The sequence below is a fragment of the Panicum hallii genome, chromosome 9 (assembly GCF_002211085.1).
Source record: "Panicum hallii strain FIL2 chromosome 9, PHallii_v3.1, whole genome shotgun sequence".
In the NCBI taxonomy this organism is placed as follows: Eukaryota; Viridiplantae; Streptophyta; class Magnoliopsida; order Poales; family Poaceae; genus Panicum; species Panicum hallii.
In genome coordinates this window covers 1,644,729-1,659,715 of record NC_038050.1, presented here as the reverse complement: position 1 = coordinate 1,659,715, position 14,987 = coordinate 1,644,729, and the positions used below count along the sequence as shown (strand labels likewise).

The window sequence follows — 14,987 nt, the reverse complement described above, 5'->3', positions numbered from 1 at the left end:
GCACGTTTGACGGTGGAAGCCGTTGAAGGCGGTGGTGGAGGGTGGTGTGGGGGCGAACAACTCCAATAGCGGCGGTTGGCGGAGACGAATCAGGAGGCGGAGATGAAGGTGGAGGCGGGGCGGGGGCGAGCGGGGCGATAACGAGGAGCTTTAACGGCGTGAGGAAAAAGAAGCCCTTCTAGACCACGCGAGGAAGAAGAAGCTCTCCTGAGTCGCTTATGGGCCGCTCTTGAGGTGATGGATGCTTAATTCATCACCTGAAGCGATGATTGAATTGCCTATCTAACAGTGGAGCGAAGCGACCCCACCACACCTCCGCACTGCAGCTAGCTAGTAGCACTCAGTGCTGTCACCGCTTGTCCGATCGAAGCTCACCCGTCACCTTGAAGCAAAGACAAGGGTAGCAGCCGCACCTTCTCGCCCGTGGACTTCAGCATCCCGCTAGCCAGAAGTTCTGGTAGCATGCATGTGAAGCTCTCGAAGCTAAAGCAGCTATCTCGCCGCCTCCGCACATAATTAGCAAGTATCCCTATTAACTAACATGGTTTACCATGCGAAGCTTTTAGGCAAAGATCTGGCCCAAGCGAAGGTCTGGCCCACGATCAAAAGATCAGGATATTTTTTTCAAACACGTGCAACACCTTCAATTATCAAATGATAAAAAAGTTCAAGATTTTTGAAGAAGGTTATATCAAAGGTCAATGCCATGGTACTGTGTCTCTATTGACCTCCTTATTGACCTCCGGAGAAAGTTATGGTTTCAGAGATCATGACGAAGATCATTAGCTTGTTGGTTTTCTATCACTAATGATGATTAAATAAAGATCATCATTGCTTGAGAAGGTCATGACAAGGTTTTGGAATTACATTTTTCTAGCTTGCGCATAGGACAATTCTTTAAAATCCATGTTCATCTCATTTATTGAAAATTCCTCTCACCAACCTCTTTATTTGTAGGGTGTATTCTTTAAAAAAAGTGCTTACTATTTATCTGTCATTGTATTTGCATGACAGATATGATCCAGAGGGGGACGGCTGAAGCTTTGTTCCAGCCGAACCGCCTCTAACTCCCCTCAGTTCACTCTTACTCCTCTTTCAACGATGGTTTGTACAACATACTCTTAGACTCTCTAAGTTCTTGAGTTTAAATGAATTTATATATTGATCACTAAAATTAAATTCAAAGAACCTTGCCAAACTTCTCAGGTTGAACTTGTCTTTCCCATAGTGGGCTTGCATATTCTTTATCCTTGCCAATATTTCTACTGCTTGTGAACAATTTATCATAGAGAACACATTCATCTAATTAGTTGGCAAATTAGATATGGTATCACGAAAGGAACCTTGCTTCTCTATGCAAAGTACTTCGAAAAATTTATCGTTCAAAAATTTAAAATCAATAGCTTTACTCCTCAATGATGCTAAATTCCTACCAAAGTCAAATGTTAATCTCATTGAGAACCTGTGTGTTAAGCCGTATGATGTTGTGCAATATGTTGATGAAAGATCTCGAATGAGTTTGCACCTGGTGAGTGTGAGAGATCTCCCCCACACTTATTCTTGTACTCTACCGGTGTTTGAAGCACCTAAATTTTATTTTGCTATTATTTTTATTAGTTATTCTTTGTGTCTCTCTCTGTATATAGACACACACTATCCAGATAGCATGTTCTTGCTTTTATTGTTTAGCAGAGGAAATTTTTTTGTTTGTTTTTAATGATAATTCGGGTTAGTGTTTTGTTTATGGTCCCAAACTCGGCCATGAAATTTTTCTATTGCAACCATAATTGATTATGTAATCCCGAGCTTTACCACCAATTGTTGACTATCATCAAAGTTCTAGCTGCAAGGTTAGTGCAATAATGCAATAAGTTATGCAAGTTTTGTGATAAGCATAAGAAATTACATCCGTCCAAAAGAAGCATTATGAAATAAGTTTCTAACGAGGATGTAAAACTAGTAGCAGTTCTTTAGCACAAGAGGTCGATGATTCTGGAGGCTTATGAGTGATCTTGGGATTTTCTAAGGACGACACACTCATGTTCATGAAATTTCCCTCTCAGCGAGACAGCGAGGACGGGGATAGCGGTTGGGGCCGCGTACTCGATAGAGGCAAAAACGACCCCCGTCGAGCGGGTGCCAGATTTTTTTTTTGTGTGTGCCAGATGCTCCGGGCAGGATTTTTGCAAAATGACTCCTGGTTCGGGCTACGTGCAAATATTTTGATGGGCCGAATATTTTTAATATTACACCCTGGGTTTGTACTGGGTTGTTGCAAAAATGGGCCTTAAGCTATCTCCAGCGATATCTTCTAAATCCCATCCTCTATCTTTTTCCTCCATATCAATCTCATTCTCTATACCAAACTTAACTCCAACGACATCCTCTATTTCCATCTTCTATACCCCACAAACTTACTTTTCCACCCTTTCTTCCAACCTCCGTTTCCCCCGCCGGCCCTCCCGCAGCGCCGCCCTCCTCCCGCGCCTCCGCCCGCCGCCCTCCTCCCGCGCCCCTCTGCCGCCTCCGCCCCTCCGCCCGCCGCCCCGCCCGCGCCTCTGCCGCCTCCCGCGCCTCCGTCCGCGCCCCTCGCCTCCTCCGCCCGCCTCCTCCGCCCGCCGCCTCTGCCCGCCTCCTCCGCGCCCCTCGCCGCCTCCGCCCGCCTCCTCCGCCCGCCGCCTCGGCCCGCCTCCTCCGCGCCCCTCCCCGCCTCCGCCCCTCCGCCCGCCGCCTCCGCCCGCCTCCTCCGCGCCCCTTGCCGCCTTCGCCCGCCTCCTCCGCCCCCCTCGCCGCCTCCGCCCCTCCGCGCCCCTCGCCGCCTCCGCCCGCCTCCTCCGCGCCCCTTGCCGCCTTCGCCCGCCTCCTCCGCCCCCCTCGCCGCCTCCGCCCCTCCGCGCCCCTCGCCGCCTCCGCCCGCCTCCTCCGCGCCCCTTGCCGCCTTCGCCCGCCTCCTCCGCCCCCCTCGCCGCCTCCGCCCCTCCGCGCCCCTCGCCGCCTCCGCCCGCCTCCTCCGCGCCCCTCGCCGCCTCCGCCCGCCTCCTCCGCCCGCCTCCTCCGCCCCCCTCGCCGCCTCCGCCCCTCCGCGCCCCTCGCCGCCTCCGCCCGCCTCCTCCGCGCCCCTCGCCGCCTCCGCCCGCCTCCTCCGCCCGCCTCCTCCGCCCCCCTCGCCACCTCCGCCCCTCCGCGCCCCTCGCCGCCTCGGCCCGCCTCCTCCGCGCCCCTCGCCTCCTCCGCCCGCCTCCTCCGCGCCCCTCGCCGCCTCCGCCCGCCCCTCCGCCCGCGTCTCGCCCGCCGCCTCCGCCCCTCCGCCCGCCGCCCCTCGGCCCTCCCGCAGCGCCGCCCCACCGCCGCGCGCCCCTCACGCAGCGCCGCCCCGCGCCCCGCCGCATCTCCCGTGCCCCACCTCCCGCCTCCCGCAGCATCTCCCGCGCGACCGGGATGGAGGACGCCGGTCGTGCCCGCCTCTGTGCGGGACGCAGAGCACCTCCTCCATTTTACCGGACGGTATAGAGAGTATCGGTGGAGCGGTAGAGGAGCTACAGTGTCCTCCATAATAGAGAACAGATCGGTTTAGAGCATGCCGCTGGAGATAGCCTTAGGCCCTTGCATTTGATGTGAGGACCAGGCCGGACTATTCAGCGAGGAACTTGACTTATCTATCCCTGAGACTGGAGGAGTTTCACCGTACAGGGAGAAACACACGAGCAGCGAGATGACAACTCGGTCTGCACGCTGCCGTGAGCCGAACAAGAAGTAGAAAGCCAAGCCACGGTGACCTAACCTGATCGTTGATGAAACTGAACTCAACGCTGCCGGCTATTTTGTCAGGCGGTTGCCAATCTTGTTCGGCTGAACAAACAGGGAAAGATGAGCTGAGCCGGCAACAAGCAGAGCATTACATAGCTCACGTCATTGCTCTAGCAGAGCCGTCGCCTTTCCACACTGAGGCAGGTTGAGGACACATGAGTCCACAACGACATGATACTGACCAAAACATCTGAAAGAAACGAGGTGTCCTGAATCGACAGTGCAGTGCATTAGCCAGGAACAGGGCAGCGGAAGTGTGCCAACGCGGGCTCGTTCCTCTTGCGCCCCCCACCCCCCCAAGGCACCAGGCTCGACTTCACCAGTCCAGATGACACGATCCCAGACCAACACTGTTGGAATAAATAAGAATTTTAGTTTTAAAATAATCTGAAAATAAATCATGACCATGATGAAAATTGTGTACAGAAAACGAATAGATCTAAACATGCTCATAATGTAATTTAAGATAGAATATTGCAGTAGTAAGATCAACTCTAACCAAATCATACTAGGTATGAAAGGTATAGTTAGAGACAGAAAACCGTACGTTACTTGTCTGACCGGAACAACCACGCAAAGAAGACGACGGCAACTATTTCCACCTCCGCGCGCTTGACAACGCCGAGTCGCGCCCCACTGATGAGGAGGTAGACGAGCCGTGGTGACGAGGACGTAGAGGATGGCGATGTGGAAGCGTTCGAGCAGTCGCGCAAAGCGTTTCCCAAAATCGTTATTCGCCCTCTCCCAGTGCAGGATCGCTGAGGACGAGGTTCCGGAGACCTGCTCTCCCGATCATCGGTGCACGCCGACGAACGGGATGAAGTAGAGTAGGCGGCGGCGCAGCAGGCAGGCTGAGGCGTGTTGTGCGTTGTAGGTTTTCTCTCTATATTTTTTGCGCCGGCACCCGTGCGTATTTATAAGGAGAACCGCTAGGGTTTTTGGCGTCCTAAAAACCTAGTCGGTTACGAGTTCCAAAAATTCAGCGCGTGATATCTACAGCTGATTTCGGGACCTTTCACGCGCACGTCGTGCTCCCTTCGCCCTTCGCCCGGAGACCTTCCACGCGCACATCGCGCGCCCTTCGCGCCGGAGAGACAATCGGCTCTTTACAGCCGTAACAGAATACAAATCTGCGATTTCCCGTAAGAGTTGGACCCAAATTTTGGCGGACCATTCACACGCTCTTCGCCCGAGCCCGGCCCGGCCCGGCCTAGCGAGGCGTGTTCTTTTTTCTTCCTCTCACTCACAGTTGCAAGAGTATGAAGAGCATCCAACTATTTAAATTAGGTTCCCTTCATCTCCACTAGCAAGGTGAGAGTAACTTATTCCCATACACCTATACACTAATGGAACTTTAAGATTTTATAGAAATTGTTTAAATTTATATGGGCTAGGGCCAAATATTCCAACGAACACGGCGCGCCAGACGTGAAAGCGGAGTTCGCGCTGCAGCAGCCGCGAGCAGACGCAGAGCGCACCGCGGCATCGGGAGTCATCTTTTTTGTCACACGCGCCGCTACCGAATGCAACATTGCCTTTGACTCTTTGACTGCCATGAATTACTCGGTGATGGAAGCATTTTTTTTGGACCCGGAAAAGGAAAACAGAATAAAATCGAGTGTGTATTTCGAAAACGAAAAAGAAAAAAAAACGCGGTGAAGATGGATCTCGTGCTTGCAGGCTGGAAACCATAGTTGGCCTCCGCAGAGAATCCGACCGTTTCCCGCGCCGTCTCCCGTTCGGCGGGCCCCGCCTCTGCGCATCAGCATCACCGAGGTGCATCCCCTCCTCCCACCTCGACTACCAAACACCAATCCTTCCGCTGATTCGTTGCCGCTGCAATTTATTCGTTGCCGCTGTAGTTTATAGTAAACAAATCTCCCGGTTGACAAAGGACCACTGCCGCATCACCCCCAACCAGAGCTCTTGGTCCTTGGACTCTTGCTGCCGCTGCCCCGAATCACCACTGCTTTCTTTCTCCAAGGTTCCACGCATCAGGGGCGGCGGCGTCCGGACTTCGGATGGGGGGCATCGCCGCTTCATAGCCGCAGCTGTGCACGTAAGCGACGTTTGCTTGCCCTCCTCTCTCAATCTTCCCTAGGAGCGTAGATCACAGATCTTGATGCAGAAGAGTTGTTCTCGTATGCTCTTCGGTCGGATTGCAGGGTAATCTTGTCTCGTTTCTCCTGTTAATTTACTTGCCCGCAATAAACATGGGATGCTAATACTTGCTCCGTCATCAGCTTTTCTTGTTATTTGTAGTTCTCTGAGCGGAATCGTTGTGTTCTAGAGAAAGAAAAAAGGAGTATCGTAGAGGTGAGATTGATGAACCTGTAAGTGATTGCAACATAGAAAGTCAGAAGCATAAATCTTGTGGATACAAGCTCCAAGGAATGGCGATGGATCCTGGTTCTCGTAGTGATCTCGACTTTGGTGGTGTGTTCTCTACCTCCGGTCCACCCACCGGTCACATGATTAATTTCTCCCTCCAGCAACAATCACAAGTTCAGTTTTTCCCTTCATATGGACTCCGTAGCCATAATCCTCCTGTCAATTCACATCCATCTCGGTCCCTGGTCATGCCTGGTGGCATCACGCCAAGTCCAGCATCAACCACCACAACCGAGCTGGACAACTCCGAGGACTTATCTGAAACCATCACAGACGATGCGGTCCTTGCATACATCAATCAATTCCTTCTTGAAGACGAGGATGATGAGTCTTTTCCTGTTACCAGTGCACCTGTGGAGGATTCGGCCCTCCTCGCCATTGAGAAGCCCTTTGTTGACATCCTTAAGTCTGCTAAGCCTGCACAGGCATATGAAGTGAAATCTTGGATGACTGGTCATTGTGATATCCCAGGGATGGGAGGTTTAGATGATGTGGTCATACGTACTCAGAAATCTTGCCAATTACCTTGTGAAATGGTGAAGGAGGGTTCAGTTTGTGCTGTTCATAAAGGTCGGAAGAACCCACATGATGATGGATTGGAGATGGAGGAGAGGAAAAGCAAACAATCCGCACCGTGTGAGGAGGAGACAGTCCGAGAGATGTTTGACAAAGTACTTTTGTGTACTGATGAGAATTGTGTGTTCCGGTCACCATTGCCAATTGACGCACAAATTAGCAGTGGATATGTGAAAGGATCAGGAAATAGAAGAGGACGAAGGAAGGGAAGATCTGGTGCTGGCCCGGAGGAGGAGGCAGTCGATCTCACAACCCTACTTATACATTGTGCTCAGGCTGCAGCTATTGATGATCACCGGAATTCAAATGAATTGCTGAAACAGATTAGGAAGCATTCTTCTGCTACTGGAGATGCGGGCCAGAGGTTGGCGCACTACTTTGCTAATGGCCTTGAGGCTCGTCTAGCTGGCACTGGTAGCACCATCTACCGTCAAATTGCTGCAAAGAGAACTTCTACTGGTGATATACTGAAAGCATTCGGTTTGTATGCTAAAGCATGCCCATTTATGAAAATATCTCACTATTTCGCAAATTCGACCATCTTGAATGTTTCTAAGAGTGCGTCAAGGTTGCACATTATTGATTACGGGATACAGTATGGTTTCCAGTATCCTGTACTCATGCAACGGTTCTCAAGGAGACATGGTGGACCCCCAAGCCTTCGAATCACTGGTGTTGACTTTCCCCAGCCAGGATTCCGCCCTGCAGAGCGTATAGAGGCAACAGGGCGACGGCTACATGAGTATGCCCGTATGTTCAATGTCCCCTTTGAATATCACGCCATTGCTGGCAAGTGGGATACCATCCAGGTTGAAGATCTCAACATAAATAGCGATGAGCTTCTTGTTGTCAATTGCCTTTACCGAATGAGGAACATGATGGATGAGACGGTGACAGATGACAGCCCGAGGACAAGGGTTTTGAACACAATCAGAAAGTTGAATCCCCATTTGTTTGTTCATGGGGTTATCAATGGTACTTACAATGCGCCCTTCTTCGTGACACGATTCAAGGAGGCTATGTTTTTTTTCTCTTCACATTTTGATATGCTTGAAGCAAATGCCTCACGGGTGGACGAACATAGGCTGCTTATTGAAAGAGAATTCGTTGGACGGGAAGCTCTGAATGTGATTGCCTGTGAGGGTACAGAGAGGATCGAAAGGCCGGAGACGTACAAGCAATGGCAAATGAGGAACTTCAGAGCAGGCTTCAGGCCGCTACCTCTTAATGAGGAGGTAATGAAGAGAGCAAGATACAAGGTGAGCAAGAGCTATCACAGGGACTTCCTCGTTGACGAAGATAACAAGTGGATGCTACAGGGTTGGAAGGGTCGTGTCATCTTTGCTCTTTCGGCCTGGACTAGCTAGACATGTAAATATTACTAGGCTCAGCTATGACATCTTTCATGAATTTATCATTTTTTTTATCAATTCATTTTGTTGTATGATCTTGATGTTTATGAATTCTAGCCCTTTTTGCGGGTGGCAAAAATTTGAAGTTCAAATTGACCGCAATATAATATGCTTGCTGGAGTTTCATATTAGGTGTAATATGAGGTGTAATAGAGCAACAGGTGTTTCGGTTACTTTGTTTCTTCTATCATAGAATAGCAGCACTAACATTGTTCACTGAATCAGTAGCACCAAAATATTTTGTTGTTTTGTTTCATTGACAGCTGTCATCGCTTCAGTAAAAAAAATGTTTAGGCTCATCTGTGCCTTTTACGAATATATTAATTGGTTTACCATTTAATTTTGAAGTTCAACTTTTACAGGAAAAAATGCAGCCTGTAGGTTCCTGCTGACTGCTGAATATATTTGTGCAATAGGGTGACACGAGATTATCTCTTCTATCACTGAAGTCACTACTTTTGACTAATTTTGTTTATTGAATCAGTAGCGCCAATAAAATTTCACTGTTTATTGTTTGCTCTCGTTACTTTTGAAAAAAAGGGTGATGGAATAGTCACCAGCAACACGGGAGTTTGATGAAGCATTCTTTTATAATAATTATATGAAGAAGTGCCCAGTTCTGGGCCAAGATTATGAGGCCACTTAAGCAATGAAATAGAAAGATCAATCAGTAGATGCCTTGTTCAAAGAGTCAGCAGGATGACAGCGAGTTCACCGGAAAAAAAGAAAGGCACCTAGTTGCAGACAAGAAACTGCACTAGGTAACCAGGAAATTCGGACCATGACGTAACAGCTGAATAACCGAAGCAGGTCACCAGTTGTACCCAAATATGTTGGCTGATTGGTATTTAACAGTGCTCACAGTTTCAACCAGAAAGTGTTTAACTTCAGCCCCAAACACACTGGTTTCTTTCAGCAGTTCTGCTAATGCGATTTTTAACAATCACACTAAACTACAGCTCCATCATTCACAAGCTACTAGTTTTATATATCCAGTACAAGTCCACAGGCAATGGAATGGTACACCATGGGAACCTAGAATGTGGGCATGCCGTAGGTTTCTTAGGGGATAGCTCAAAACCGAGCAGTAATCTGGGAGAACAGCGCCCTGAAATCCTTTGTTGGTGTGCCCACACCTTCAGGCCTTGATGCCAAATCAAATGCCTTGAACTTTGCCTCTTCATACTGCAGAGCCTGTCATGAAAAAAGGTCCGAAATCAGAGTGGCTATTTTACCATGCCTGTTCAATGGGCTCATGGCCATACTCATTTTTAACTTGGTTCTTTGAGACTTATCTGTACATATGATGGTTCAGTGCATACATTTTAGCTGGATGAGTATGCATACCTGTACACAAACTTCAGCCACATCAGCTCTAGGAATTGACTTTGTATCAGTCTGGAGAAGCTCATCATCCTTCCCAACAATTAACTCCCTCACCCCTCCATCTTTGTCCTGTAAACCTCCAGGCCTAAAATTTAAGGGGCAGAAGGAAAGAGCATCAGATTATAAATCAGAGAAGACAGTAAGATTGGCTACTTTCTTTTTGTATTAGTTTCATGCAATTTTCAGGCTTTACATGATGTAAAGATTTTTGTAGCTGTCCAAAAAAGAATATTAGCACAATTCGTATAATTGTCTCTTACACAGCGTAACCAAAAGAAGCAGAATAACTTTGTTTGACTCTACACGTTTTGTGTAGTATGTACCTTATTATTGTATAAGGAACTCCACAGTCTGCCAAATACTGTTCTGCCTTGCGCTTCCATACCTAAAACAAACATATGCAAAAATTCTTGATCTCACATTTACAAAGGTGATTTAGATTTCTAGGTGCATCGTGAAACACAGTTGTCTAGAGGAATAGTCAAACAACAACTTACTAGTATATTGCCATTTCCAAGACTGTTCAGTGGATGGTTAGGATTTGTTCCTCCCATGGATCCCACCAACACTATATGCTTCACCCCAGCAGCTTTGGCTGTCAATATTGGCAATCCACTTAACAAATATTTATACATTGAAGTATGATCTGTCGACAGAAACTAATAACTGATCCATTGGGCAGAACGAACAGAAAGCTTACCAGCATCGATCTGATTCTTTTGGCCAATCCAATCCACCTACGCACATCCACAACCATTTTTTTAATCACAACTTAACATGTGCAATAACACAATCGACATATGATCTGTAACGGGTTCACTAAACCAACCTGCTCAGGGTACATTCCATCTTCATAGTAGAATTCAGGTCTCCCGCCTTTGCTAGGGTCAAAACCTGGTTTCATCTTCGGGACGGCACTTGTGAGGATTATGAGAGCATCAGCACCCTGAACAGCAGGCGCTAGACGATCTGCATCCCTTATATCAGCGATGTAAACATCATCTGCTCCCCCAATTTTCTGCTTGCTCTCCTCTGTCCTCACTAGACCTCTGGCGACAAATTGCTCGGATCTCTCTTTCAGCTTGTTGTACACAATATGGCCTAACATAAGTAATGCCAGTGTGATCAGTGAGCACAAGGAGGAACGGAGTTGCAGGAATTGCTACAGAGCCACTGCCAGCTTCACTAGCATCTACTAAACCTATGAAGACGGCAGTCAAATTGTGAATAAACCAAAATCGAAGGCATTCCCATTTCAATCAAAATTCCCATAACACGCTAGCAACCAAAATTCCCCACCAGAGTCTCAGCAGCCTTGAATAACAGGCGAATTGGCAGATCATCTCTCAGCAAGGCAGCGCGTGCGACGACTACGAAGGCCTAAACGCTGCACCAACGGAGTTCACGGGGAAGGTAGAGGTACCTGTTCGGCCGCCGGCGCCGGTGACGAGGACGGTTGGACGGGGTGCGGCCGAATCCGCCATGACCTCGTGCTCGCGGCGACTCGGTTCGTGCAGGATTCCCCTCGGTTTGGTGCTGTCGATAACCGCAGTGGCCGGTGTGTTGGGAACCGTCTAGAAGGTCGTGCCGATCCGTTGTGGGTCGCGCGGCGCGGAGGGCGTCCACGTCACTCTCTCTCTCTCTCTCTCTCTCTCTTCGGGCTGAAAGGCTACGCATGCGAAGGCCCAACGGCCCAACCCAACACGGACCAGCCCAACCATGTAGAACGGGCCAAATCCTATGCAAAAGGAGAAAAAAAAAGGAAAGAGGACGGGTAAAACCCTAGCAATCCCCTTCTTCGCCGTCGGACGAGGCCGCCATGAGCGCCGCGGGGGGCACCGCCGACTTCTTCTACCGCGAGTCGCAGCGGCTGGGCTATGTCGCCCGCTCCGCGCTTAAGGTCAACTCCCGCGCTTTCCCTGGGGCTCTCTCTTCCCGACTTCCCGTGCCATGCCGCTGACCGGTTGCGTTGCTGCCGCAGCTGATCCAAATGCAGAAGCAGCACAGGCTCATCACCCCGGGCGCCGCCGTGCTCGACCTCGGCTGCGCCCCCGGCGCGTGGCTCCAGGTGACGATCCGTTTACTCCTTCCTGTCTCCTTGAGCTCTCGGTATGAGATCATTCCTCATTTCCAGATGCGAATAACTTGCCGGGTGGCTGCTGCGTGCAGGTGGCGTGTCAGAACCTTGGTCCCCTCGAGAAGGGCGGCGTTGTCGTTGGCGTCGACGTTAAGGTCAGCGGCGGTTGAATCGTCGTCCGTCAGTGCGATTGATTGTTGAGGGATGGGAAGTAATCTGATTCGATGACTCGGTTGTTGCAGAGCAGAAGGTGAAGGTCCCCTCTGCGCACTGCGACTCACGGGTCAGGACGGTCTGTGCAGATGTCATGACTCTGATGAAGCAACAGGCTCGGGCGATGTCACCACAGGTTCGATTGTTCGTTTCCTTTGTGATGTGATCATGTGATAGAGTATTTCTGCTTGCATTTATTTGCTCGCTTAGTCTGGAACTCTGGAACAAGGAATGGTGGCATATTGCTCAATTAAGTTTGGATTGGGCTGAAGCTGAGATTTGCCTTGGCTACTTTTTAGTTTGTTGAAGTGAAGGTTAACACTTAGATTAGATATCTATATGATGTTTCGTAGATGGAAAGGCAAGCATTCCTAGACTTTGAATACGACTCAGAGAGGCAACTTACTATAGCGAGTAGGGACTAGAGATGCAAGAAATTGATAGTCTGAATATTGAACATAGAGCTAACTGTGATGCTGTTAAAATGAAAGCATTATCATTTTTGAGTGAAGCTGAGCTCACTTTTTTGTTCAGCCGTCTATAGCTTTGTACTCTGCGCTACTGCTCTTAGGAGAATTCATCAATTGAAAAGCCAAACTTTCCCTTTTTGGTTTAGGCTTATGATTAGAGAGACCAAATCAAGGGTTTCAGATTATATGTGTCCTGTGAACTTGTAATCAGTGCTAGTCATAGTTTGATACATTGATTAATGGATTTTGCCCTTTTCTACAGGAACGAGGATTCTCTGTGATATTGTCCGACATGTGTCCTCGAATTTCAGGGATCAAAACCAGAGATGAAGCTATATCTTGCGAATTGGGCATGCGTGCTCTCTCTTTGGCAATAGGGAAGATAAAAGTAAAAGAATCTGATTACAGTGATACTATAGAGAAGTATCTGAGCTCCACTGAGCCTGATTCTGACGAGGATGGTGTTCTTCGTCGTGGAGGCAACCTAGTATTGAAGTTTCTTGAGAACGAGGACGTATCAGGTTAATATAATTTCTGACCATTATCTTTTTTTTTAGAGCAACCATTATCTGATTTGAGAAGTGCTTCTGTGCTCTACCACTAAAGCACGGGCTAAGTGTTATTATTTCATCTGACAGAGGAACATTCACCCCTGCTACGATTGACTTTGACTGCTTTGCGTTGGTGCAGGGTTCGGCAAGTTTTGCAAAGTGAAGTTCAAGAAAGTATCATTGTTGAGACCCAAAGCGACTCGACCTAGCTCGAGGGAGATCTACATGATCTGCGAAGGTTTGCGATAGGAGCGCTTCAGAAGGCAAGCACGACTCCACACCAAGGCAAGTCAGTTACCGGTCCTTGAGCTGGGGCAATTGTTCTGGTGGCAAACTGGCAATGTGATACATCTGCTTGATCCATCGGGAGGTGAGACGCCGCAATGCCTTGGTGCTACATGTAATAACTCTATCGAAACTGTGCTAGTAGTTTGTGCTAGAAATACTACGAACAACATGAAATCCGAGTGTTTTTTTGGCACCAGCTCGTGTTGCAAATTATCATTTTGAGGCCGATTGTCGTGTGTACATAGCCAGATGTTTGCAGCCCTCATGGCCCACTTAAGCTGTGCCCTGGAAAAAAAATGTAACATTGTCGGCCCACAGGGCCAGAATTTGCGAGCAGCTGGCGGTCGTGGCTAGGCGAATTTTTTTTAAAAAAGGGTTTAAAAAAATTAAAATTCGAAAAAGGGGTCGCAGTTGAGAAAAATTTGAAAAATGGGTGCCTCCCGTCCGATCATCGGACGGGAGGCGTGGGGCCGGGGACATCCCGCCCAACCAGCGGGCGGGATGCTCAAAAAGCTTTTTCCAGGCCCCCCGAGGGTCCCTTCGCGAATAAAAAACTTTTCTTATTCGCGAAGGGGTCTCTGAGGGAGGCATCCCGCCCGGCCAGTGGGCGGGATGTTTAGAGCTTTTTTTTTTGTTATTTTCCTTTGGAATTTATGATTTACAATCTATTTGAAATTCAGACTGTTTTCAAATGCAATATTGATTCGCCATATTCTTTTGTGTACATATAAAATTTTAATTCAATTTTACGAAGAATATTGCTGTATCTAAAATTCGTATGAAGATGGTTAAACGATAACGTTTTGCAACGTAGAATCCGAATATTACGACAGTACGATAGATCAACCGATTAAAAAGAAAATAGTATCATACAAAAACAGTTCAAATATAAAAAGTTCACCAAATCAGGAGTATCTACTCCGCATGTCCCGGACCTCGCGCTCTCTTGGGCCTCCCGCCCCTAGTCCTAGGCCGTCGGCGTATGTGGTCCTCCGATTACGTAAATGCATCTGGAGCACGGTGAGGACGAGGCGGAGGAGGTGCAGGTGTGAAGGGGTCATCCTGGGACTGTGTACCTGGAGCGTCATATGTCTGGGATGGACCAATGATGTCAGGCTCGGCGCCGCCGCCCACCAGCTCTGACCAAGTGGCGGAGCCGCCCTCCCAGTCGTCCCAGTCCGGCACACCGAATGGACCACCGTATGCAGGAGCTCCCGTCGACCATGCATGCTGAGCATAGCCATAAGAGTACGGTGCAGCTGGCCTCGAGCCTGACGGGAGAGACGTTTCTGGAGCATAGGCGCCAAACGTCTGAGGCTCCATTCTTGCAGGAGGAGGTCCCATTGCCGTCGAGTGCATGACTACAAAAAGAAATGAAATTAGTCGTGTAAATCATAGGTGATTGAAATGGCAATTATGAAGAACTTACAGCTTGAACTAGCGGCAGTACCGCTGGACGCTGCGTGCGGTGCTGTAGAGGTCGACGGGCCAGCTGTGTACACGTGGGCGGACGCATGAGATGAACTGGAGGTCCCCACGTCGTCTCTGCCGCGACACGTCAGTGCACGTAACGCTCGCGTCAAGCTGTCTTGAATCTTACGGAAGCTGTCCTTGTACTGTGCCTCCGGTACACGCACTCCACGTTCAATCAACGTGATCTGAGATGTAGCTTCGACCTCCGCGAAGTTGATCAGATCGATCTGCATACGTAATGGGATGCAGATTACTATTGGTATCGATCTTTTAGAAAAAAGATTTAATAATTCAAGTTGCGAAACACGTACCGCGCCACGGTGGTCCTCATCACGGTACGAGG

At 49.1% G+C, this 14,987-nt stretch overlaps 3 protein-coding genes across 6 annotated transcripts; 2 read left to right on the top strand and 1 right to left on the bottom strand.

Moving 5' to 3' along the window:
• Nucleotides 1–5,594: 5,594 nt before the first annotated feature.
• Nucleotides 5,595–8,324, top strand: LOC112874308 (scarecrow-like protein 9). Of its 4 annotated transcripts, none has more exons than XM_025937561.1 (2): nt 5,595–5,866; nt 6,070–8,324. In XM_025937561.1, exon 2 carries the CDS (start codon nt 6,201–6,203, stop codon nt 8,139–8,141), a length of 1,941 nt encoding a protein of 646 aa, XP_025793346.1. In that variant the 5' UTR covers nt 5,595–5,866; nt 6,070–6,200; the 3' UTR covers nt 8,142–8,324. The 4 variants fall into 4 exon arrangements, with proteins under 4 accessions (XP_025793346.1, XP_025793345.1, XP_025793343.1 ...); XM_025937560.1 differs by having other exon boundaries at nt 6,051–8,324; XM_025937558.1 differs by having other exon boundaries at nt 5,596–5,973; nt 6,051–8,324.
• Nucleotides 8,325–8,984: 660 nt separating this feature from the next.
• LOC112874309 (uncharacterized protein At5g02240-like) lies at nt 8,985–11,153 on the bottom strand. The gene is made up of 7 exons (XM_025937562.1): nt 10,996–11,153; nt 10,402–10,673; nt 10,273–10,309; nt 10,070–10,167; nt 9,896–9,957; nt 9,534–9,657; nt 8,985–9,380 (listed from the first exon to the last, which is right to left on the bottom strand). Exons 1-7 carry the CDS (start codon nt 11,054–11,056, stop codon nt 9,261–9,263), a joined length of 774 nt encoding a protein of 257 aa, XP_025793347.1. The 5' UTR covers nt 11,057–11,153; the 3' UTR covers nt 8,985–9,260.
• A 120-nt stretch (nt 11,154–11,273) lies between these two features.
• On the top strand, nt 11,274–13,411 carry LOC112874311 (ribosomal RNA large subunit methyltransferase E). Its single transcript, XM_025937563.1, has 6 exons — nt 11,274–11,472; nt 11,554–11,640; nt 11,742–11,804; nt 11,897–11,998; nt 12,595–12,853; nt 13,023–13,411. Exons 1-6 carry the CDS (start codon nt 11,392–11,394, stop codon nt 13,130–13,132), a joined length of 702 nt encoding a protein of 233 aa, XP_025793348.1. The 5' UTR covers nt 11,274–11,391; the 3' UTR covers nt 13,133–13,411.
• Nucleotides 13,412–14,987: the final 1,576 nt, after the last annotated feature.